The sequence below is a fragment of the Lithobates pipiens genome, unplaced genomic scaffold, assembly GCF_037356315.1.
Source record: "Lithobates pipiens isolate NorthernLeopardFrog02 unplaced genomic scaffold, aLitPip1_a1.2 Scaffold_13, whole genome shotgun sequence".
NCBI classification, from domain to species: Eukaryota; Metazoa; Chordata; class Amphibia; order Anura; family Ranidae; genus Lithobates; species Lithobates pipiens.
In genome coordinates, this window is record NW_027507718.1 from 532,299,176 (window position 1) to 532,323,974 (window position 24,799).

The 24,799-nt window shown below is 43.6% G+C and overlaps 1 protein-coding gene across 1 annotated transcript; it reads right to left on the minus strand.

Annotated features, from left to right (window-relative positions):
• Positions 1-616: 616 nt before the first annotated feature.
• On the minus strand, positions 617-6,214 carry LOC143976223 (P2X purinoceptor 7-like). The gene is made up of 4 exons (XM_077478636.1): positions 6,143-6,214; positions 1,739-1,804; positions 1,060-1,430; positions 617-916 (listed from the first exon to the last, which is right to left on the minus strand). The coding sequence occupies exons 1-4, from the start codon at positions 6,143-6,145 to the stop codon at positions 727-729; spliced, it is 630 nt and encodes a 209-aa protein (XP_077334762.1). The 5' UTR covers positions 6,146-6,214; the 3' UTR covers positions 617-726.
• Positions 6,215-24,799: the final 18,585 nt, after the last annotated feature.

Sequence of the window (24,799 nt, forward strand, 5' to 3'; positions counted from 1 at the left end):
GCCACGCCCTCTCCGTCAGCCCATGCGAGCTACCGGGGACCCAGGAGTCTGGGACAAGATCCCCCTGGAAAGAACCGATGGCCAGCACCCCCGTCTGAACAGCCACCTGTACAGGTAAGGAGGGGGGAGACAGGATAATGGCCCCTGAAGTTCTGGGTACACCACTGTACCCAGGGTCCTTCAGCTCTCAGGGGGGCTCTTCCAATTTCTGCTGCCCGCCCTGAGGAAAAGATAGGGGAACCCCCCAGGAAGGACAAGAATATCCTACCAGACCCAGAGGCTTCCCAGGCTTGTGGTCCGGCTCCCAGGGGGAGACCACCAGCCCCAGGCTTCGGGTCATTTGGAAAAAAAAAAAAACAGTTTCGCTGTGTAGGGAGAAACACAATCAAAAACTGAGGATCAAGGGGAAGGGTGGGGACTTAAAACAGCTGTCGATTGATTGTGTTTCCTGTAGGGAGGAGCCTCTCATCTCTCAGGTGTGCCGTCCTGGAAGATGACTTGAGAAAATTTTTTTCTATATTTCAGATTTAATGTTACGGTATATGCTTATGTTCTTTATTCGTATCACAATCATTAAGAACATTTAGCATCTGCAAAAAAATTCAAAGATTATTTCTTTTAAATTTTACTTTATTTATCAATAAGATGAAAACATTTTAATACAAAAAAGTAAACAAATATCAGTAAACATAAAAAAAAAAAAGGTTATGTAAACAAAAAATAACTTTAATGAAAAGCCATTTCTGAGGCATCATAGTCATCTGAGTACAGCAATCCTACGTATGTCCTATTTGGATCAGGAAAAATCTGACGCACAATTTTAACAGCACATGATGGGATGACCCTTCGCTTCCTCTTCCCTAAAAATCCGTAGATCCAAGCGATAAAAGTACGATAGGCAGTTTTACGTAATCTCCTTAGAAAAAAATAATAATAATAATAATAATAAAATGAATATAAAGCAATGAGTCTAAAAAAAAAAAAAAGGTTTAAAATCACAGAGTACTTTTTATTATGAACAATTATATAATTGAAATTTTTTTATAGTTAGTTACTTACCTGTTGTTGTCGGGGTCCACAAAAGGTCGGCCCTCTAAATACAATACGGTAAACATGAGTCGGACGTGCTCCTCTGTAGCTATTTGAGAACAGAACAGATCTGCTTCTGTTATACATTTCCTTCCTTCTGGTATGCATCCTTGTACCTCGTCTATTTCCCTACAACAGACCGATTCCCCTCGGGTAGGCATTGGTAGGCAGCCCTGACACAGACACCAGTGGATGTTGCCTATTCGCTCATCCGCAGCATCTTGTGATTCTGAGGTAGAAGAAGCTAGACTGGAAGAAGGAACCGTTGGGTTGTTTGGGAAGGCAGGATCACTGTCTCGTGCCGGGTACCGGGCTAATAACTGTTTTATTAACATATTGCGCTAAAATAAATGAAAAATTTTTTTTTTAAATATTTAAAAAAATATAGTTTACTTTAATATTTTTTTCAATACAGTCTTATTTTTATTTTTTTTTGATTGAAAATAAAACTTTGAATTTAGAAAATGGTATATAAAATATTAGACAGACTCAGACAAGTATAGGTCATTATTCTTTACATTTAAAAAAAAAAAATCTCATTATATATATACACACACACACACATATACACATATATACATACACATTAATAAAAATGCTAAAAGATTAACAATAGTTAATTAACAATATGAATAGTGATATAACTTACTCTTTCCTCTTGACTCAAAGAACTATAGTCTTGAACGAAGTCTCCTGTGGTTACTGGATTATCAGCCTACAAATAAATAAGAAAAAATAATGTAATTGAATTGTAACCCAAATACATAATTACAGGTTATTACTCAAATGTCACTTACCATTTCTATATATATATATATATATAGTATAAATAGTTCACTGGTCAGCAGTTGGCATATTGCAGTGTGACCTGCCGTGCGTGTCGAGTGCGATGTGGGAACCCGCAGTTGATTCGCAGGGTTCTCGCATCGCACTAGTGTGAACCGCCACTCACTGTGTCTATCACACAGTGAACTTCTGATTGGCTAATTCTGAAGTCTAAATGTTCATTGGTTCTCATTGGCTCCCATTCTGATTGGCTAATACTGAAGTCTTCTAAAATGTCCATGCTTCAAGTCTAAACTACTGGGTGCCATTCAGTCTATGAATTAATGAAGCACCTCCTTTGATCCCTCAGCCCAGACAGCTCCGACATTAGTATGTTAATGACCCCGGGGGAGATAGAGGATAATAAATATATAGCGGCCCTATTGGTAAATAGGAGAGGAGAGCTTGGGACGGGTGCAGTGTGTTGATTCTTTTGCCTCAAAGATGTACATTGAGGTTGAACACCACAGAGGTTATTCTTTTGACTCCTTAACCACTTCCCGACCGGCGCACGCCGATGTACATCGTCAGAATGGCACGGGCAGGCAAATGGGCGTACCTGTACGTCCCTTTAAATTTGCCGCCCTGCCACGGCGAGTGCGCCGGCGGAGTGCTCGCTAGTGATGTCCAGTTCATGAACGAATCGTTCTTTTGAATCGATTCTTTTCAGTGATCTGATTGGTTTGAAACAGTTCACTCTACACTCAGTACATAGCAGAGCAGCAGAGCTGGGAGTGGTAATATGATCCTAGAGTGAGAGAGCTCCGCCCCTCCCTGCAACCAATCAGCTGACTCAAAGCACAGTGACACTCAGGAACTGGATACAAACTTAAAACAAGAGCCAGGAATACACAACACACCGAGTTAAAAAATCATACAAGTTACCGAGATAAAGAATCATACAAGTTACAGAGTTAAAGAATCATACAAGTTACCGAGTTAAAGAATCATACAAGTTACCGAGTTAAAGAATCGTACAAGTTACCGAGTTAAAGAATCATACAAGTTACAGAGTTAAAGAATCATACAAGTTACCGAGATAAAGAATCATACAAGTTACCGAGATAAAGAATCGTACAAGTTACCGAGATAAAGAATCGTACAAGTTACCGAGATAAAGAATCGTACAAGTTACCGAGTTAAAGAATCGTACAAGTTACCGAGATAAAGAATCGTACAAGTTACCGAGTTAAAGAATCGTACAAGTTACCGAGTTAAAGAATCATACAAGTTACCGAGTTAAAGAATCATACAAGTTACAGAGTTAAAGAATCATACAAGTTACCGAGTTAAAGAATCATACAAGTTACCGAGTTAAAGAATCATACAAGTTACCGAGTTAAAGAATCATACAAGTTACCGAGTTAAAGAATCATACAAGTTACAGAGTTAAAGAATCATACAAGTTACCGAGTTAAAGAATCGTATCAGTTTTTAGAACACAGTACACTGAAAGAACCACGAGTCACCACCAGTAAAACAATACACTAAACCAATGAGGTAGCAGCAGTGATCAGGTGGTACGGACAGCCGAAGGCCCTTTCACACTCGTGCGACTTGAGACTGCAAAGTCACATGACAAGTCACACCCCGTGATTTCCAACCAGTTCAGTTCATATCTGTGCGACTTCAAAGTAGTTTTTGTACTACTTTTGTCTGACTTTGATGCGACTTGTGGCAGAGACCTCCAGATTACACAAACATTGCTTCAAGTCATGGCAAAAATCATGGCAAAAGCACTTGACTTTCAAGTCGCACAAGTGTGAAAATAGCTTTAACGATTGGATTTTACTACCAGGGGTACTTCGCCCATGGTAGTGGTAGTAAAATCTGATCATCATTCCTGCGCATGCGCTGTAAAGACTACGGGAAAATCTGATGGCTGGCAATGTTACCTGTGAAGTTGGCCCATCAGAATGCAGTTCACATGCACAAAAACCCGCTTTTCATTTAGGCTCCATTTCCACTTGTGCAACTTGTCCTGCGACTTTGTACTCTATGATTTCCAATGAGTATTATTCATATCTGTGCCACTTCAGAGTAGTCCCTGCGCTACTTTGGTCCCACTTTGATGCAACTTGAGATCCATAGACCTCCGGAATACACAGGCATTGCTTTAAAGTCGCATCAAAATTGCGGCAGAATTGTGCAACTTTCAGGCTGCGTTAGCCTGAAAAGCCAGAAAGTTGCACGATTCTGCCACAACTTGAAGCCATGCCTGTGTATTCTGGAGGTTTATGGACCTCAAGTCACATTACAATGGGACCAAAGTAGTGCAGGGACTACTCTGAAGTCGCTGTGACTTGAAGTCGCACAGATATGAATGGTACACATTGGAAATCGGGTACTTCTTGTCATGTGACTTTGCAGTCCCAAGTCGCAGGACAAGTTGCACAAGTGGAAACAGAGCCTAAATGAAAAGCGGGGTTTGTGCGCATGTGAACTGCATTCTGGGGCAATTTCACAGGTAACATTGCTATCCATCAAATGTGTGGAAACCTAGGCTCAGGGCCGGTTCACACTGCTGTATAGTGCAAAATCGCATGCGATTTGCACTGCAGTGCAAATCACAGGTGATGTCCGTGCAATGCGATTTCAGCCATACAGATAGTATGGTTGAAATCGTATCGCATTCGGACTAAACTCGCAACAGGACCCTTTTTTTGGTCCGCACCAGAATCGGATCGCATGGCACTCATGTGATCCGATTCATGTCCAAACTGACACTTCGCAGTGCGACATGCGAGCTGTAATGGGGGTGTCATTAACATTGTATGACACTCCACAGCAGTTCGCATATGTCGTTGTGAACTGTCGTGCCAGTTGGGACCCCTGTGAGTCCGGTCGTGGGTCCCGCGGACTCAATCGTTGTGGGCATACCCGCGATCGTCTCATAAAACCATCCCCTATTTTGTAAACGCTATAACTTTTGCGCAAACCAATCAATAATCGCTTATTGCGATTTTTTTTTACCAAAAATATGTAGAAGAATACGTATCGGCCTAAACTGAGGGAAAAAATATGTTTTTTTTATATATTTTTGGGGGATATTTATTATAACAAAAAGTAAAAAATAATGTGTTTTTTTATCAAAATTGTCGCTCAATTTTTTGTTTATAGCGCAAAAAATAAAAATCGCAGAGGTGATCAAATACCACCAAAAGAAAGCTCTATTTGTGGGGAAAAAAAGATGTAAATTTTGTTTGGGAGCCACGTCGCACGACCGCGCAATTGTCAGTTAAAGCGACGCAGTGCCGAATCGCAAAAAGTGGTCTGGTCTTAAGCCAGCAAAATGGTCCGGGGGCTGAAAGTGGTTAAACATCATAAGCACCACATGTACGATTCTCACCACATGTACGATTCTCACCACATGTACGATTCACACCACATGTACGATTCCCACCACATGTACGATTCTCACCACATGTACGATTCTCACCGTATGTACGATTCCCACCACATGTACGATTCCCACCACATGTACGATTCTCACCACATGTACGATTCTCACCACATGTACGATTCTCACCACATGTACGATTCTCACCACATGTACGATTCTCACCACATGTACGATTCTCACCACATGTACGATTCACACCACATGTACGATTCTCACCGTATGTACGATTCCCACCACATGTACGATTCCCACCACATGTACGATTCTCACCACATGTACGATTCTCACCACATGTACGATTCCCACCACATGTACGATTCTCACCACATGTACGATTCTCACCGTATGTACGATTCTCACCGCATGTACGATTCTCACCGTATGTACGATTCTCACCGCATGTACGATTCCCACCACATGTACGATTCTCACCACATGTACGATTCTCACCACATGTACGATTCTCACCACATGTACGATTCTCACCACATGTACGATTCTCACCGTATGTACGATTCTCACCACATGTACGATTCTCACCACATGTACGATTCTCACCACATGTACCATGAAAAGTGTAGAATGACACACAATACATTCATTTACAGAGATCACCAAAAGGAGTTACAACAGAATCACAACTGTGGAGTTACAAAGTTCTGTTCCATCATCTATACAAATATATATAAATGATGATATAAGAAATCATCTCTATATATTCAAACATGTGGATTGTCTCCATCATCTCTTCTACTAACAGCCTGGACTCCATTTCTACCTAAAACCAGATATAATGACCCCGACAATCCATCCTTTACTACACACCATGGCAAAGGGGGCTGAACATTCAACTTCACAAAACTTCCAAACACTCTCCTTCCCATGAGGTGCTGCTGCTTGTCTGGATGGTGACTAATGAGAAATCCCCTCCAAACTAGAAGAAGCAGGAAGTGTCCGGTGATTAAATCATTCCCCAGGGGAACAAAAGTCAGGCAATAAAGGTTCCACCTGTATTCAGTGCTGAGCAGAGATTTAATGTGACAAGCAGCCAGTTACTATATATATATATATATATATATATATATATATATATATATATGAAAATAAATATATCTCTATCTCTATCCCAATCACACACACATCCGATGGGACATGACAATCTAAGTCCCTGTATTGGTTCCCTTGGAACTCCTTGATATAAATATGGATTTCAAAATCCCCCCCACATTGGGCAAATACACGGCAAATGAGGTTTAATATGGAAAAATGTAAAGTAATGCACGGGGGGGGGGGGCAAAAACAAATGCAAACGACTCCCTAGGGGGGGAATGAAGGCTGGAGACAGATCTGGGGGTCCTAGTAGAAGACAGATTGAACAATAACATGCAATGTTAAGCTGCAGCTACCAAAGCCGGCAGAATATTAGCATGCATGATCGGAAATAAACTAAAAAGCTATACTCCAGGGATAAAACTATAATCCCGCCACTTAATAAAACTCTGGTCGGGCCACATGTGTCCAGTTCTGGTCACCAGTCCTCAGGAAGGATGTGCTGGAACTGGAGAGAGTCCAAAGAAGGACAACAAAACTAATAAGGGGCCCGGAGGACCTCGATTAGGAGGAACAACTGCAAACCCCAAATCTTTCCTCGCTGGAGAAACAACGCTTGAGAAGAGATATGATAGCGATTTACAAAGACCTGAATGGTGATCCCAGCATAGGGAAAACAATTCAGTGTCAGGGAGTGCCGGAGGACACACAATGAGATTGGAGGAGAAGCTTTAACCTTAAACTGTGTGTTCTGCCCTCACAATGTCTCCAAAGTACAAGGCTTGGCAGACGGCTGACAGCTTCCCAATAAAGACTCAGGAGGAAGGGCTCATAGTTCTCATCTTTACTGACAATACGTTTTTTTTGTAAAACTGCAAAACACAAATGATAAAAATCTGCATTAGCATTTAACATCCCATCAGAAATACAAATAGTAAGAGGCATGCTACAATAGTGATAAGACGCTCGCTAGCAGAAATGTGGGCGAGCTGAGTGACCTTCCTGACAGAATCCTCCACCAACACACACATACAATGGAGCTGCATTAGTAGAACAAATACTAACTGAACACTGATGACGGCTTACTTACAGACTTATGCTTCCATGGCCAGTATTAAGGAATAGTGGAGGTCTTTAGCATGCTTCCTTCACTAAATATTTTCCAGCACGCGGGCAAATTGCTAGAGATTTGAAGGAAAAAGCGTTGGGACTTTAAATGAAGCGCATGGTTTGCAAGACAACACAAAATGGTGGATAAATGAGCTGTTTAATAATTCATATACAAACAATGGTATCAAACAGTATCCTATTAACACTTGACAAAATATCTAGAATGAGTAGTAACACTGATAAACAGTGAACAGCATACAGACTAGGGATGAGCTTCGTGTTCGGCTGAGCATCGGCTGAGCATCGGCTGAGCATCGGCTGTTCGCCCGTTCGGCGAATTCCGAACGTTATGGGCCGTTCGCACCAAATTCGTGTGGCGCTCACGGCCCACAATGCACTGCGATGGCACAGTGCATTGCTGGCTCATGATTGGCCAAGCATGCACTGTGACCTCACATGCTTGGCCAATCACAGCGCTGGCAGCGAGGAGAGCCATGATTGGCCACAGGCAGGATGCCTGTGGCCAATCATAGCTCAGGCTGTGTAGTACACGCCCCACACTATATAAGGCCGCCAGCGTGGCGGCCTTGTGTAGTGTGTTGGCGTCTGTAGCAGTTAGTGGGTGTTCTGTGTACCTTCAACACAGTATACACCGATCGTTATCGGCCGATATTTCGTTCTTGCTCTTCTGTAGTGGTTGTTGTCTGCGTGCCCTGACCGCAGTATACACCGCTATATTCACCTATATATCTAGCGATATATCTATCTTTTATAATAGAGCTGTCAATCAGTGTTAGGAGATTGTTCGTGCTGTCTGCGTGCTCTGAACCCAGTACATACCGCTATATCCACCTATATAGCTAAATATCTTGCTTGCTTGTGCGTGCTGTCTGCACGCTCTGAAAAAGACGGACAGCAAAACAAATTATACAGGGGTGATAACCCTTCCCTATGTTTTCCAAAAAGCTTAAAAATAGTTTTTTTGACTGGAGCTACACTTTAAAAATGTACCAGTTGAAAATTACAAACAGATTCAACTTAACACAAAAAACCTACACAGTCCCTGTCTTGTTTGCACCGCCTGTATACTGCTGTTCTGAGTATATAGGGCCTGGGGGCCACACGCATTTCCTTTTTTTAATATGGGTACAGGTTTCCCCTTAATATGCGTACAAGACCCAAATAGGCTGGTAATGGGCAGGGAGGGCTACCCATGCCATGTTTCTCAATGATTTTCAACCATATTGCAGGAACCAGATATAACATTAAAACCGCAAGCAGTTTTAAATGGTGTTATTTCCGTTTAATGTCATTTTGTGCAGGGACTGTTCTAAACACGGGAAACACGTGGCACTTCACAGGCATACTACAGACACCCCCCAGGCACCATATTTAAAGGAATATTTCACTTTTTTTTCACTTTAATCGTCATTAAAATCAGTGCTCCCGCCAAAACGGACATTTTTAAAAGTTTTTTTTGCATTGATCCATGTCCCCTGGGGCAGGAGCCAGGTCCCCAAACCCTTTTTAGGACAGTATCTTGCATATTAGCCGTTAAAATTAGCACTTTTAATTTCGAACGTTCGAGTCCCATAGACTTCAATGGGGTTCTAAAGTTCGTACGAATTTGGGGTCCGTTCGAAAGTTCTGGTGCAAACCGAACCGGGGGGTGTTCGGCTCATCCGTAATACAGACTATGAGATCAAATAGCAAGATAGGTAGAACAAGTAATAACAATGCTACAGACATCATTGCTTGGTAAAAACAAGGGACCACCAGTGTCCAATCAGATAAACAATTATCACACGATCATGCCTGCCTGAACTCTGGCCTCAAAAATCCTGTTAAAGAAGTAATTCGTATTTGTACTATGAAATTGGTGAATGTAAGATGGCTGCTAGCTCGACGCGTTTCGTGGTTCAAGACCACTTACCAGGAGCAGACACGTCATGTTTCTGAAATTGAAATGATATAATACCTCATCATGGTTAAAGGGTACACCGGGGGCAGATAGATCCCCTGAAGAGATAAAATACTCACCAAAGTACGTGTGTTGGTGGTAGAAGGGCAGGAGTGGTAAGCCTTCTGAGAAGACTGCAACCGGGAGCTGGGGCGGGCGCCCCCCGCTGAGGCCACAAACACAGACACCCATCGAGGACACACAGGACCACGAGGCACTCTAGAGGAAAGACGGCAAATGAATGATGTGAAGTGTGTGTGAATGTGTAGATGAGAAGAGAGAGTGTTTGGGAGGAGGGGTGCCAAGTGAAATAATAAGGTGAACAGGGGTATAAAGACCAAAAGATGGGGAAAGAAGTGATGAATAATAAAAACGATATAATAAAGGTGAAATGATGAATGTCAAGAAAAAGGGGAATCAAAATTGTTTGTGGAGAGGTGCAAGCAATGAAAGTGCCTGGAATAATACTATTTACCTAATGTGCCATTAAAAAGAACAAGGTGTGGTGAAGGACAAGAGCCGCCCCAATAGCGTGTCTAGAGTGCCGCATCCCCTCATGACATGATGGGCGTCCATATATAGGCGCCACCGAAGGATAGCCCGCCCACATCGCACACGCTGAGCAAAACAGGTGGGAGGAGCCCCAGCCAGAGGCCGACGACCGGCGGTGACGGACTGGGTGGTCCCAACAGTGCCTGCGAGTGTGGTAACAGCAACGCAGCGGGCGCGGCTGCTCCTAACGGCACGCCGCAAGCCCGCTGTGGGTGGTGCGGCATCGATGCGTAATATAGACAAGCCCCGCACCCCACCCCCACCAAATAAAGTGAAAAAAAAGGGGGAGGGGCCGACAGTGCACAACGCAATTCCCGGATGTTGCAGAGACCAGACAGCCCCCAAATGGACCAACCACAAGCCACCAAAAGGGGGAACATTGAGCTTACATTTCAAAAAAATATATATAAAGAATAATATGTATAGTCCAAATGGGTCGGAAACATGACGGGTCATGATAATATTAATGAAACTGGATAATGATTAAAACAGGCGAGGTCACCAGAGAAACGATCGGGGCAGAATAATTATAAAAATTGTGATTATCAAAGTAACAGCATAGAGCAAACCATGTGCTTCCATCCATATACAATATGAGGAAAAAAGGGGGGGGGAGGGGAATTTGGGACTTTAAATGAAATTATGGCCTGGTAAGGTCGTGTATTTCCATCCCCGTCATTCTGACTAAATATTATATCTAATAGAGCTAAAACAGCTCATTTATCCACCATGTTGTGTTGTCTTGCAAACCACGCGCTTCATTTAAAGTCCCAACACTTTTTCCTTCAAATCGCTAGCAATTTGCCCGCGTGCTGGAAAATATTTAGTCAGAATGACGGGGATGGAAATACGCGACCTTACCAGGTCGTAATTTCATTTAAAGTTCCACATTTTCCCTCCCCCGCCCCCTTTTTTTCTCATATGCTTCCTTCACTGTAGAAAGATTATCTAATATGACTGCTGGGCAGGAAGTGGGCGGAATATACTACACTTCCTGTTAGTAATGGATGCCAATTTAAAGCAACAGTACGATCAGTAAATATATACCTTATACTGATCAGAACACTGTGCAGGTTTTTTGTCACTGTCAGGGCAGTGAGGATGTGGAACTCTCTTCCACAATTAGTGGTGGCTGCGGGGAGGTCTGGATGGCCTTTTGTCTTTATTCAGCCTTACCTATTATGTAACATTCTTTACTTCCTGTCATGTTCTTATCCACCCCGGGTCTCTGAAGACGCTTCAGCACCAGAACTGCTTCCAGGACATATATAAGATCGCACTCGGTGCTCACATCCAAATCCTCTTTATTTTGGCCTTTCCCGATTATCTTCCAGAAAGGACTCCTTTGCTTCCTCCAGTGACACGCGGCGTTGGGTTGGAGTTTTGGAGGCGGTCATCAAGGTCTCAAACCTGTAGTTGATGTGAAGGGTACAGCATTGCAGGAAGTTCTAAGAAATGACAAAGTCAGAATAATCGGCACAACCAAAGATTAGATCACCTTTTACGGACATTCTCACCAGATACGAGCTTCATTATCCTATTTTGTAGATCGTCGGTGATGTTCATAAAAAATGTACAATGTTGAAGAAGTTCCGGATCTTTCACAGAGAGATCAGTTCCCTATAACTGGCAGGTTACAAAGCGTCACACGGGCTTCAAGTCGCACCTTCTGGTCTGGTTCTTATGGTGACTTTTCAAAGAGTTCAGAAATGTCTTTACTTTTCCCGTGTCCTGAGGACATATATCAGATTCCTAAAATATGAGAATCTGGCCACGCCCTCATCCTAGGGGGGAAACAAAACATCACCGATTATAGATTGGATCAAGGGTGTACTGCAGTGTTGGCCCCGAGAACTAGAAGAGCAGATTGATAAGAGGTTACAGAGGGAAATCTGTCCGGCATATTAAAGGAGAAGTACGGGGGAAGCTGATTTGGCTGCACTTCTCCTGTGGATCGCACTTCATTCTGCATTCCTGTAAAAGGATTTTCAGCCCGCTGTCGGCTGATGTCACAGAGCCAGTCCATGCTCGGGAAGGGTCATGACCCTATGGTAGGGATCCGCCAACATGCCTGGACCAGCACCCGGCTCAGGCTATCAGTGAGCCACTGAGAACCTGAGCCGACTGCTCCTCCCCCTCCACAGCCCAGCACTAAAGTGAGCGATGGAGGGGGGCAGAGCAGAGAGCAGCGACTGACAGTCACCAGCTCTCTGCTCAGGGAGCTCTGAGATCTAAGCGATTGGCAGGGTTTCCTCGATTCTTAGTGTAAGAGCCAGTGTTCCATCAGAATCAGCAACCCGTCAGATTAGGTAACATGAGTGACGTTCCGTCAGCTGAATACTTACTGTGCATGAGCAGGTTTGCCAATCTGAAAGAACACCTGAAGTCATAAAGCAACAGCGGACATCTTGCTACACCCAGCTACGGATTGAATTTCAAAGTCCTAACAGATAAAGTGAGCATTTATGACCCAATATAGTATAGTGAGATCTGCCATGCTGTCTTCAGTCTAAAGGTTTAGCACTGACCAGTGCAGGGTGTACCATCATGGCCTCTGCCAGCTTCCTACGGCTGGCATCCAGCTATTTTCAAAACGGCATCACAGATTCCAACATACTACATTTATATCCGCTCCATTTATTGCTAAAATGACTGAAATTCAAGACTTGGGTGTAGTAAAATGTCCGCTGCCGCCTTGTGACTGCAGGTGTTCTGTCACATTATCAAACCTGCTACGAATGTGCAATAAGTATTCATCTGACGGAACTTTCTTTCCATTACATAATCTGATGGGTCGCCAATTCTGATGGAACGTTCCTTCCATTACATAATCTGATGGGTCGCCAATTCTGACGGAACGTTCCTTCCATTACATAATCTGATGGGTCGCCAATTCTGACGGAACGTTCCTTACATTACATAATCTGATGGGTCGCCAATTCTGACGGAACGTTCCTTCCATTAAATAATCTGATGGGTCACCAAATTCTGACGGAACGTTCCTTCCATTACATAATCTGATGGGTCCCCAATTCTGATGGAATGTTCCTTCCATTACATAATCTGATGGAACATCGTCGGACAGATGCAGCATTGGAATTTCAAGCAAGGACATTTGGTCAGTCCATTATGTAACACCCCCATGTGTAAACTGACGTCCCAAACAGACCCCGCCTTCACTCACCCCTGGGTCCTAAAGAAACCCTACACAAGAAATGCCTGTGAAGGAAAGGGGCTTCCATTCTGAGCTTGTGAACATGTGCATGTGTGTTTTTCTGTCTCCAGTAGGTGGAGCCACACTCTAAGGCACTCCCCTGGAAAGACCACTTCAGCATTTAAGCCTAGGTTCAGACAAGTGTGATCTCAGACATCGCATGCGATTCGCACCCACACCACAGGTGCCAATCACATGCGATGTCTGAGAAATGCGAGTTCCGTCATACAATTGTATGGCTGAACTTGCATTGGATTCACACAGAAAATGGTGCATTGACTTGCGGTTTCCCCACACTGGGGTCGGATCACATGGGTGTTCTCAGCAGTGCGATGTGTGAGATCAAAGTTCGCACTGCAATCTGTGAACCATTCTGGGGATGTCATTAACATTGTAATGACACCCGCAGCGGTTGGCAGAGGGCGGTGCGACCTTCCTGCGGGAGAGAAGCGATGCAGGAACCGGCGCTGGTCCCCACACCACACTGCTCTGAACCTGGGCTAAATGGTTTTATTTTCAACCATTAACAGTTTGGTGACCAAATTACAGTGCGGGATAGAGGAAGGCAGTAGCGTGAGCGCAGAGAGAGGGGATGCTCAAGAAGGACAGCAATCTGGCAGTCATGTTCCACAAGCTGCAGCATACTGCCAGGTTTGCTACAGCGATGAAGAGGGAGGGGATGATGAGGGCACTGACTCCACGTGGGTGCCTGGTAGGAGAGAGGAGGAGGAGGAGGAGGCACATGTCCAACGAGGCAGGATGCCCTCCAGGGGCCAGCTTAGGGGCAGCACACCGACTGAATCCCACCGCAGGGATCCGCCTGTGCAGGGCGCTGCCTCTGCACGTTATTCTAAAAGTTCTTTGGTGTGGGCCTTTTTTGAGACGAGTGCATCAGATCGCACCGCTGCTATTTGCAACATATGTCTCAAGCGTATCTCATGTGGCCAAAACATCAGCCGCTTGGGCACCACATGCTTGACCAGACATATGCTGACCTGCCATGCAGCTCGTTGGCAAGCGTACCTCAAAGACCCACACCAAAGAACAAAGCGGACCTCTACTTGCTCCTCATCAGCTGGGATCTCCAACCCCACTAGACCTTCAGTCCTCTCTGAAACCTGCTCTGAGAGGAATGAAGGTGTAGAATTAGGTGTGTCACAGCCAAGTGCTGCCGGGCACTCTGCTAGCAGTACACCCTGTTTAACAGGGGTGTTTAATTACAATTTTTGATGCAATGCTTTGCAGCAGGGCTCATTCCTGCACTACAACTAGAGTATATGGGAGAGGTTGCAGTGTCGTGGCACCAGCACCAGTGCCTAAGGCCCAATTTTTCAGCCCCTGTTTAACAGGGGCGTTTAATTACAATTCTTGATATAATTTTTCAAAGCAGGGCCCGTTCCTGTGCCCACCGAGAATAACTGTGAGGACTTATAGTGTTGTGGCACCAGCACCACAACCACCAAAGGTCAATTTTTCTACCACTGTTCAACAATGGCATGTAATTACAATTCTTGATATAATCGTTCACAGCAGGGCGCTCCAGCGCCCACCAAGAGTCACTTTGAGGGCTTACAATGTTGTGGCAAAACCAACACCTTGTTCCGCCATTTCTGCAGAGCATATAGGGCAGGCCCCTACTTTCAAACATCCAACTTACAAACATCTCCTACTTGCAAACGGAAGGAGATAACAGGAAGTGAGATGAAAAAAGATGGACGACAAAACAAATTATACAGGGGTGATAACCCTTCCCTATGTTTTCCAAAAAGCTTAAAAATAGTTTTTTTGACTGGAGCTACACTTTAAAAATGTACCAGTTGAAAATTACAAACAGATTCTACTTAACACAACAAACCTACACAGTCCCTGTCTTGTTTGCACCGCCTGTATACTGCTGTTCTGAGTATATAGGGCCTGGGGGCCACACATCTTTCCTTTTTTTAATATGGGTACGGGGTTCCCCTTAATATGCGTACAAGACCCAAAGGGGCTGGTAATGGGCAGGGAGGGCTACCCATGCCATTTTTCTCACTGATTTTCATCCATATTGCCGAAACCAGATATTACAAAAAAACCGCAAGCAGTTTTAAATGACTTTTTTTCTGTTAAATGTCATTTTGTGCAGGGACTGTTCTAAACACGGGAAACACGTGGCACTTCACAGGCATACTACAGACACCCCCCAGGCACCATATTTAAAGGAATATTTCACTTTTTCTTTTCACTTTAATCGTCATTAAAATCAGTGCTCCCGTAAAAAATGGCCATTTTTAAAAACATTTTAGGCATTGACCCATGTCCCCTGGGGCAGGAGCCAGGTCCCCAAACCCTTTTTAAGACAGTATCTTGCATATTAGCCATTAAAATTAGCACTTTTTATTTCGAACGTTCGAGTCCCATAGACTTCAATGGGGTTCTAAAGTTCATACGAATTTGCAGTCCGTTCTGGTGCGAACCGAACCGGGGGGTGTTCGGCTCATCCCTAGCAAGAACAGCAGGTCCCTCGTATGGAGCAGAGAAGTACTAGTGCCGCTATTCCTTCTGGTGAACTGGCAAGCTCCAGTGGCCTAGTACACCCTGGTCGAAGTCAAACCAGCATTGCAGTAACACTTGGTGACGTGGTGAGTCCAATAAGTGCAGTTCAAGCTGGTGAGGTGGCAAGCACAAGTAGTGTCCCGCTGCCACTAAGAAGAAAAAGACAGGCCCGTCGTGCCCATAGTGCCCTTCCTGCTGCATTTGCCAATCCTAATTGGGAACCCACCACTTCTGCAGCACCCGTACTTCCCCCATTCATTGGCCAACCCGGAATTCAAGTGGAAACAGTTGATTTTTTTACGTCACTTGATTTTTATTTGCTGTTTTTCACTGAAGATCTCTATAGATCTATTGTGGATCAAAGCAATTTGTACACTTGTCAATTCATCACCGCTAATCCCCAGTCCTCCCTTGCCAGAGATTGGAGACCAATTACGGTCTCCAAATTTAAGATCTTTCTGGGCCTTTCCCTTGACATGGGCATAGTAAAAATGGGTATGTTGCGTTCATATTGGTCCACTGAGCCAATGTACCATATGCCCGTGTTCTCTGCTTTCATGGGCAGGACATGATATAAGCAGATTTTGTGGTTCATGCACTTCAATGACAATGAACTCTGTCGTCCTCGTGGAGACCCTGAATATGATCAGCTCTACGAAATTCGGCCCCTCGTAAACCACTTCAACCAACGTTTTGCAGACTTGTTTACTCCCCATCAAGTTGTCTGGGTTCATGAGTCCCTGATTACGTTTTCTGCCCGCTTGTCTTTCAAACAGTACCTTCCCAGCAAGCGTGCCAGATACGGGGTCAAGATGTATAAGCTCTGTGACAGGGCCACAGGCTATACATTTCGTTTTATGGTTTATGAAGGAAAAGATAGTCACATAGAGCCGGAGAACTGCCCTGACTACATAGGAAACGCTGGCAAGATAGTGTGGAACTTGGTGTCACCCTTATTCAGAAAGGGGTACCACTTGTACGTGGACAATTATTACACGATGGTGCTACTTTTTAGTCACTTGTTTGATCATCAGATTGGTGCATGTGGCACCATGTGATCTAATCACTGGGGCTTTCCCCAGTGGCTTGTAGATTCCTGTCTTAGGCTTTGGGAGAGAGCCTGCTTGCAGTGTAATAACTTGCTTGCTATGAAGTGGAAGGATAATAAGAATGTTGTCCTCCGTTCATGCAGACATGACGGTCCAAATTACTATAGCGACTGGTGTTGTGGAGAAACCCCTCTGTGTCCACGAATATAACCAAAATATTGGAGGGGTGGACCTCAATGACCAGTTGTTGGAGCCTTACCTATTTGCCCGTAAGGCCAGACGCTGGTACAAAAAAGTCTCTGTTTATTTATTTCAATTGGCTTTGCTGAACGCTCATGTGCTACACAAAGCTTCAGGATGGATTGGATCCTTCCTTACATTCAGGAAGAGATCGTCAGACGGTGCTCCACCTCACCTTCCCAATCCAAATGCAGTAAGCCGGCTGCATGAGAGGCATTTTCCTTATGTCCTCCCGAGTACCCCTACCCAACGAGCCCCCCAAAGAAAATGCGGTGTCTGTAGCAAGTGCAGATATAGAAATGACATCCTTTATTATTGTCCTCACTGTCCTGACAATCCTGGTCTTTGCATTGGTGAATGTTTTGAACACTACCATACACTAGTTGAGTTTTAGCGTAGGGTACAGCATTGCACAGACAAGGCACACGTTCACAGGGTCTCCCAAGATGCCATCGCATTTTGAGAGACCCGAACCTGGAACCATTACAGTTACAATAGTTACAGTTACAAAAAAAAGTGTAAAAATATACAAAAAAAACAAAGAAAATATAAAATAAAAAAACAAAAATAGATGTTGTTTTATTGTTCTCTCTCTCTCTCCTCTATCTCTATTGTTCTGCTCTTTTTTACTGTATTCTATTCTGCAATGTTTTATTGTTATTATGTTTTATCATGTTTGCTTTTCAGGTATGTATTTTTTTGTTTTTTTATACTTTACTGTTTACTATGTTTTATTGTTAATCATTTTTTTGTTTTCAGGTACGCCATTCAGCTGCAGCGCAGATTTATCTATCTTGACAGCAACAGCATTTGCTCCCATGATACATAAAGCTGTGACTCCAGCGCTGTAGGAAGTGATTTCACCACCACAGTTAAAAAAAAAAAGCATATATGCCAAAGCATGTGGGCAGCAGGGGTGAAGGAGCAATTTGCTCCTAACTTTTGTGGGTGGCTGCCCCCATGCTTTGGCATATACATATTTAAGGCACAGATTGTGTTAAATGTTTTCTTTTTTACTATTTTTTTTGTATTTGCTTTGCAGGTCTTACTGTTATACTGTAATGTTACTTTGTTTTATTGTTAACCATCATTTGCTTAGCAGGTACACCATTCAGCTGCAGCGTGGATTTATTTATCTTGACAGCAACAGCGTTTGCTCCCATGATACATAAAGCTGTGACTCCAGTGCTGTAGGCGGTGATTTCACCCCCACAGTTAAAAACAAAACGGTGCATGTATGCCCATCATTAGAAGTGGGTTGATGAAGGGAGGTATTCTAATGGTGGGCATACCCACCGATCAATCTCTTTTTGTCGTTCAGCCCACAGGCTGCATGACAAAATAGATTACAATATATGCCCAACAAGGACCAGCAACCTGGCATGTTGCTGGACTTTGAGTGGTTATACCAGAATGATGCCTGCGGGTTTAGGTATCATCTTGGTATCATTATTTTCAGACAGCGGTCGGCTTTCATGTAAAAGCAATCCTAGTGTCTAATTAGCCTCTGGACTGCTTCCATGGTTTTCTCTGGCTCTCCTGTCCCCACAGAGAACCTGAGAATGCAGCCGGTGGTTCCGCCAGCTGACCATAGAGCTGATCAGAGATTAGAATGGCTCCAATCATCTCTATGGCCTAAGAAACCGGAAGCTATGAGCATTTCATGATTTCACCGGATGTAAACAGCGCCATTGGGAAATTGGGAAAGCATTTTATCACACCGATCTTGGTGTGGCCATATGTTTTGAGGGCAGAGGAGAGATCTAGGGTCTAATAGTCTTTTCAAAAAAGAGTACATGTCACTATCTATTGCTATCATAGGGGATATTTACATTCCCTGAAATAACAATAAAAATGATTAAAAAAAAGAAAAAAAATGAAAGGAACAGTTTAAAAATAAGATAAAAAAGCAAAAAAAAAAAAAAGCACCCCTGGCCCCCCTGCTCGCAAGCGTCGGTCTGGCGTCAAATGTAAACAACAATTGTATCATGCATGTGAGGTATCACCACGAAGGTCAGATAGAGGTCAGATAATATAAAGTGGTAACCTGTAAAAGAATTTAAAGGCTTTTAAAAATGTATGTAGTTTGTCGCTGCTGCACGTTTGTGTGCAATTTTAAAGCATGTCGTGTTTGGTATCCATGTACTCGGCATAAGATCATCTTGTTTATTTCATCAAAAAATTGGCCAATATAGTGTGTTTTAGTGCATTCAAATAAAAAAAAACTGTATTTTTTCCCAAAAAAAGTGTTTGAAAAATCGCTGTGCAAATACTGTGTGGAAAAAAATGCAACACCCACCATTTCAATCTGTAAGGCCTTTGATTTAAAAAAAATTTAATGTTTGGGGGTTCAACATAATTTTCTTGCAAAAAAAAATGTTTTCATGTAAACAAAAAGTGTCAAGTGGTTAGAAGAGTGGGTGATGTGTGACATAAGCTTCTAAATATTGTGCATAAGATGCCAGGACAGTTAAACCCCCCCCCCCCAATTGACCCCATTTTGGAAAGTAGACACCCCAAGCTATTTGCTGAAAGGCATGTCGAGTCTGTGGAATATTTTATATTTTGACACAAGTTGAGGGAAAAAGAATTTTTTTTTGCACAAAGTTGTCACTAAATGATATATGGGCATACCATGGGCATATGTGGAATTACACCCCAAAATACATTCTGTTGCTTCTCCTGAGTACGGGGATACCACATGTGAGACTTTCTGGGAGCCTAGCTGCGTACGAGACCCCAAAAACCAAGCTCCGCCTTCAGGCTTTCTAAGGGTGTAAATTTTTGATTTCACTCCTCACTGCCTATCACAGTTTCGGAGGCCATGGAATGCCCCGATGGCAAAAAATCCCCCTAAATGACCCCGTTTTGGAAAGTAGACACCCCAAACTATTTGCTGAGAGGTATGGTGAGTTTTTGCAGACCTCACTTTAAGTCAAAAAATTTTGAAAATGCAAAAAAAAAATTCTTTCTTAATTTTCAAAAACTAATGAGAGCTGCAAAATACTCACCATGCCTCTCAGCAAATAGCTTGGGGTGTCTATTTTCCAAAATGGGGTCATTTGGGGGGTTTGTGCTATTTTGGCATTTTATGGTCTTCGAAACTGTGATAGGTAGTGAGGCGTGAAATAAAAAATTTACACCCCTAGAAATCCTGAAGGCGGTGTTTGGTTTTCGGGTCCCAAAAAGTCCCACACATGTGGTATCCCGTATTCGGGAGAAGCAGCAGAATATATTTTGGGGTGCAATTCCACATATAACCATGACATGTGTGAGCAATATATCATTTAGTGATTTTTTTTTTGTGTCATTATTCAATCACTTGGGACAAAAAAAAATATTCAATGGGCTCAACATGCCCCTCAGCAATTTCCTTGGGGTGTCTACTTTCCAAAATGGGGTCATTTGGGGGGGAGGGGTTGTACTGCCCTGACATTTTAGCATCTCAAGAAATGAGATAGGCCGTCATAAACTAAAAGCTGTGTAAATTCCAGAAAATGTTCCCTAGTTTGTAGACACTATAACTTTTGCGCAAACCAATAAATATATGCTTATTGACATTTTTACCAAAGACATGTGGCTGAATACATTTTGGCCTAAATGTATGAATAAAATTGAGTTTTTTGGATTTTTCTTATAACAAAAAGTAGAAAATATATATTTTTTTAAATTTTCACTCTTTTTCCGTTTATATCATAAAAAATAAAAATCGCAGAGGCAATCAAATGGCATGAAAAGAAAGCTGTATTTGTGGGAAGAAAAGGAGGCACATGTAGTTTGGGTTCCTCGGATCTTCGGCAGACTTGTGTGTCTCTTCTGCTGGATCAGATCTCTCCCAGGAGCTCGGCATACCACAAGACACAAGAGGGAGGCGGCTGAACTGTAGCCAATCCCAGGATAACAAGTACATACCTAGAGAAAAGGAAACTATCCAATCACACGCTCTCATTTCTCACAAGTCACATGATTGTCTTTTCAGGAACCCGAAACTGGAAAGTTTCCCTATAGTTTAACCCTTTGGCTGCCAGGCCCGGCACTCCACTTTTTAAACTCGGCTGGCCGGACAATTTTTGTAGCGATTTATTTTTATTTTTCACATCCATCTTTCAGAGTTTGTGAAAGACCCCAAAGCAGACATTTCCTGAAAGCACACGACCTGTAGAATAAAATTTTATTTTTTTAGGCAAAATAAACCTAAAATCCTTATTTGCACAGATAAACACAACATCACTTACAACATTCCTGCTGAATCCCTACTAAGGTCTCGTCCACATGGGGTGTAATAAAGCGTACGCCCATGGAGGGGCGTGTTTCCCCGCAGAGGGGTGGACAGGTGTTGTGTGCATCTCTGTGCAGGCAGTCCCATTCGTGTCACATGGAAGGCAGCAGCTGTAAGGCAGTGTTGCCAACCTACCAGATTGAAATTTACTGACACGACACCCAAAATTTACTGGCACAGCCAACTTTTTACTGGCATTTCCAAAAGTTACAAAATTACAAGTGTAAATTTCAGTATTTAGGCTACAAACAAGTACAAAATGCAATTTGCAATGTGAATATTAACATATTTCCTATTTTATTTTTGATATAACAAGTAAGTAGCTCAGGGACAGAACTCAGGAGGGCAAGAAATTAGAATGGGCGGCACACACACAGGACATTGACAACTGCACATTTCTGGACATTTCTGGACATTTCTGAACATTTCTGAACATTTCTGGGGCAGCACAGTGGTGTAGTGGTTAGCACTTTCACCTAGCAGCAATAGGGTTGCTGGTTCAAATCCCTACCATGATACCATCTGCCTGGAGTTTGCATGTTCTCCCTGTGCCTGCGTGGATTTCCTCCGTGTACTCCGGTTTCCTCCCACACTCCAAAGACATGCTGGTAGGTTAATTAGACCCTGTCCAAAAAAATTGGCCATAATATGTATGTCAAAGTTGTAAGTGTGTCGGGACTCTACAGGTTAAAGGACCGCATAAATAGCTGCAGATGGACACCGGTGGCAAGAAAAGCGCCCTGAGGCAATTCAGTTCATATAGGTAATGCCATACAAGTCATTCATTCATTCAACACATGACGACCTGCACAGACAACGCACGCTTTCCATACGATTCAGAAACCCGCAGCAAACACACATTGTGCTTGTTGTGTTACCATTTAGCCTCCATTCACATCTGCACATTTCTGAACACACGCCAACCTGGACAGGAAACACATTTCGGAAACACGCCTGTGTTGCTAATTTGGTGACACAAGTGTGATGCGTGTTTGCAATGCATTTCTGAAATGCGTGGCAAAGTGCGCACTTCCTGTGTGGGTGGTCACACGTTGGGAAACGTGCAGATGTGATTGCAGCCTAATTATTAATGATGTCCCATTCACGGTCAGCAGACACGCGTTTTGCTGCACATCAAACTGTGTTACAAACGCACCAAAATACACCCTGAAAACACATGAGACACCCCACCACCAAAACCATCTAGAGCCACCTCGGGGCGTTTGTCAGACGTAGGGCAGCGGGGTGTGAATGAGATGTGGGGGGAAGTTTTCAGGCACCATGGATGACCAGAGAAGAGAGGTGAGGGGCAAATAAAAAACATTCCTCCATCAAGGTTGTATAGGAACGCTTCTATTCTGATGGGACTTCTGTGAGGAAAGTCGCATTGAAGTTGTATGAAAGTTGGAAGCAATTCACACTGGAAATGGCAGGACAATGAGGTCTCAGCGGTGCGATCCGAGGCTGAAGGGTCTGGGAGTTTATTTAGAAGAGAAGAGTGAAGCACCGACCCCCGAAGGAGCGGCTGGTTTGATTGGGATTACCGTTCCCTTCTTCTCCTGGATTTGTGTCTCGGGGTTTCCCGTGGTAGATGGTCCAGTAACTTTACAGACTGACGACAGATCCGCATAAAGGGGATTTTATTTGCAAAAATGTAGACAAAGAACAGTCTCTTAGAATAGGATCAGAGGGTCAGGAAGGAAGTTCAGGTTCTCTTTGTGTCAAAGTCAATGATGGAGGACTTTCTTACTTTGACCAAATCCAGAGAATAGCCATTCACTACTGGATGATCACTCAGGTTGGACAGTCCGTCTCTCACAAGGTCTCGCAGCCAACAAGGTGCTTCCTCAGGAACAAGTCTCGGCCACAGACGTTGTTGTAGAACATTCAGGAAACTAAAACTTGTGGAACTCGTGTGATATCTGGATCTTTCAGCCAGCTTGGCGATACCCACAAGAATGGATTCACTTTGGTACTTCAGCCCCTCCAGACTCTTGCTAAGAAGCCAACCTGTACATGGCCTTCTTCTGAAGAGTCCTCCCCTGGAGAGCTACGAAGTTGCTGGGCCTCTCCAACTACCGGAGACGGCACCGGACCACCTTATAATCCTTCTTTAGTTTCCTTGCCTCAGGCTAGCCAGCCCCGAGACAACAAGTCGGGTGGATCCGCACCCCAGGCCATAGCCTTCCTGGGCACTGATCAGGACCAGGACGAGGACCATGGAGTGATAACGTACTTGTGGACCGGAACCCCAAACACGTGACATCCGCATCTTAAGTACCCTCTCCCAGAAAGCACAGCAAGAGTGACACTCCCACTGGGCTGGCTTCCGAGAGAAGGTAACCTTAAAGTGCCCAACCAGACTGTGGTTCCATGCCTGCCAGAAGAGACAGTGCCCCCTGTGGCCAGGCTGAACATCCTATAGTCCAGTCAGACTGATGCTGAGGTCCCAATTTATAACAATTGTACCCAAACCAAACTACAGTTCGGGTGTAACCTTAACTTTCAAAAACATAGCGAGTGCTCTTCAGGAGCCGGCGCTACAAGAGTTACAAAGTAAAAGTAAAGATTAGAAAGTAGAGAGATGAAGGTGTGCGGAGATCCTTAGATATGGCAGGTGGACCAAGGATCTGACCTCTTCATTATACGGGAGCATAGGGGTGTGCAGCCTATTGCATTAGGGTGTGCACCCCAAAGCTCAAACACACATGCTTCTGTATATATACTATATTGTCAAAAGTATTGGGACACCTGCCTTTACACACACACGATCTTTAATGGCATCCCAGTCTTAGTCCGTAGGGTTCAATATTGATTTTGACTTTTACCCTCTAATCCTGGACAGTTGTCATGGAGGACCGTCCCAAACATCAACATTTTACAGATGAAATCATTCACTGAAGAATTTGTACAAGCAGCACATCATTCATTACAAGAGACATTCATTTCTGTTATCTCTGAACACCTTATCAGCTTGTCCCACCTCCAGACCCCCAAATCCCTCATTGTAGAAGAAGGAGACCAACTGTCTCTATGTTCCCCAACAAGACCTTCCAAGGATCCCGAGAACAACAATTTCCTCTAATAACATCTTTCTGTAAAGTCCTTCTAGACAGAGAACCTGTTATTATATAAAGAACCTCACATTAGCATATAAGCACTTAGTCATGTCATCTCATCATTAGCAAAGCATATCATTATTTTATCCAATGAATATGTCCATACAGGAAATGTAACAATTGTGCTGCCCCATAAGGATTATAGAGGTCCCGGGACTGAAGGGACAATAGTGATTGTAGTGTAGCGCCCCTCAGTGGCCTACTAGTGTTAGGTAAATGTAGTTTTTGGCCTCCCTGTAATCAGGGGGAGCGGTGATCGTTTGTTAGTGCCTGTTCTAGGCTCTGCTGACATAAATTTGAGGTTAAATATCTGCTACAGAAAAGAGGTTTCCCCCATTCAATGGGACTTTAAAGGCTCAGAGAGGAAACATAGA

Coding starts and splice junctions, on each gene's coding strand:
- LOC143976223 (XM_077478636.1), bottom strand. Junction 1,431..1,738: donor CTTTGAGTCAAGAGGAAAGA/GTAAGTTATATC, acceptor CATTTATTTTAG/CGCAATATGTTAATAAAACA. Junction 917..1,059: donor GTGGACCCCGACAACAACAG/GTAAGTAACTAA, acceptor TTTTTTTCTAAG/GAGATTACGTAAAACTGCCT.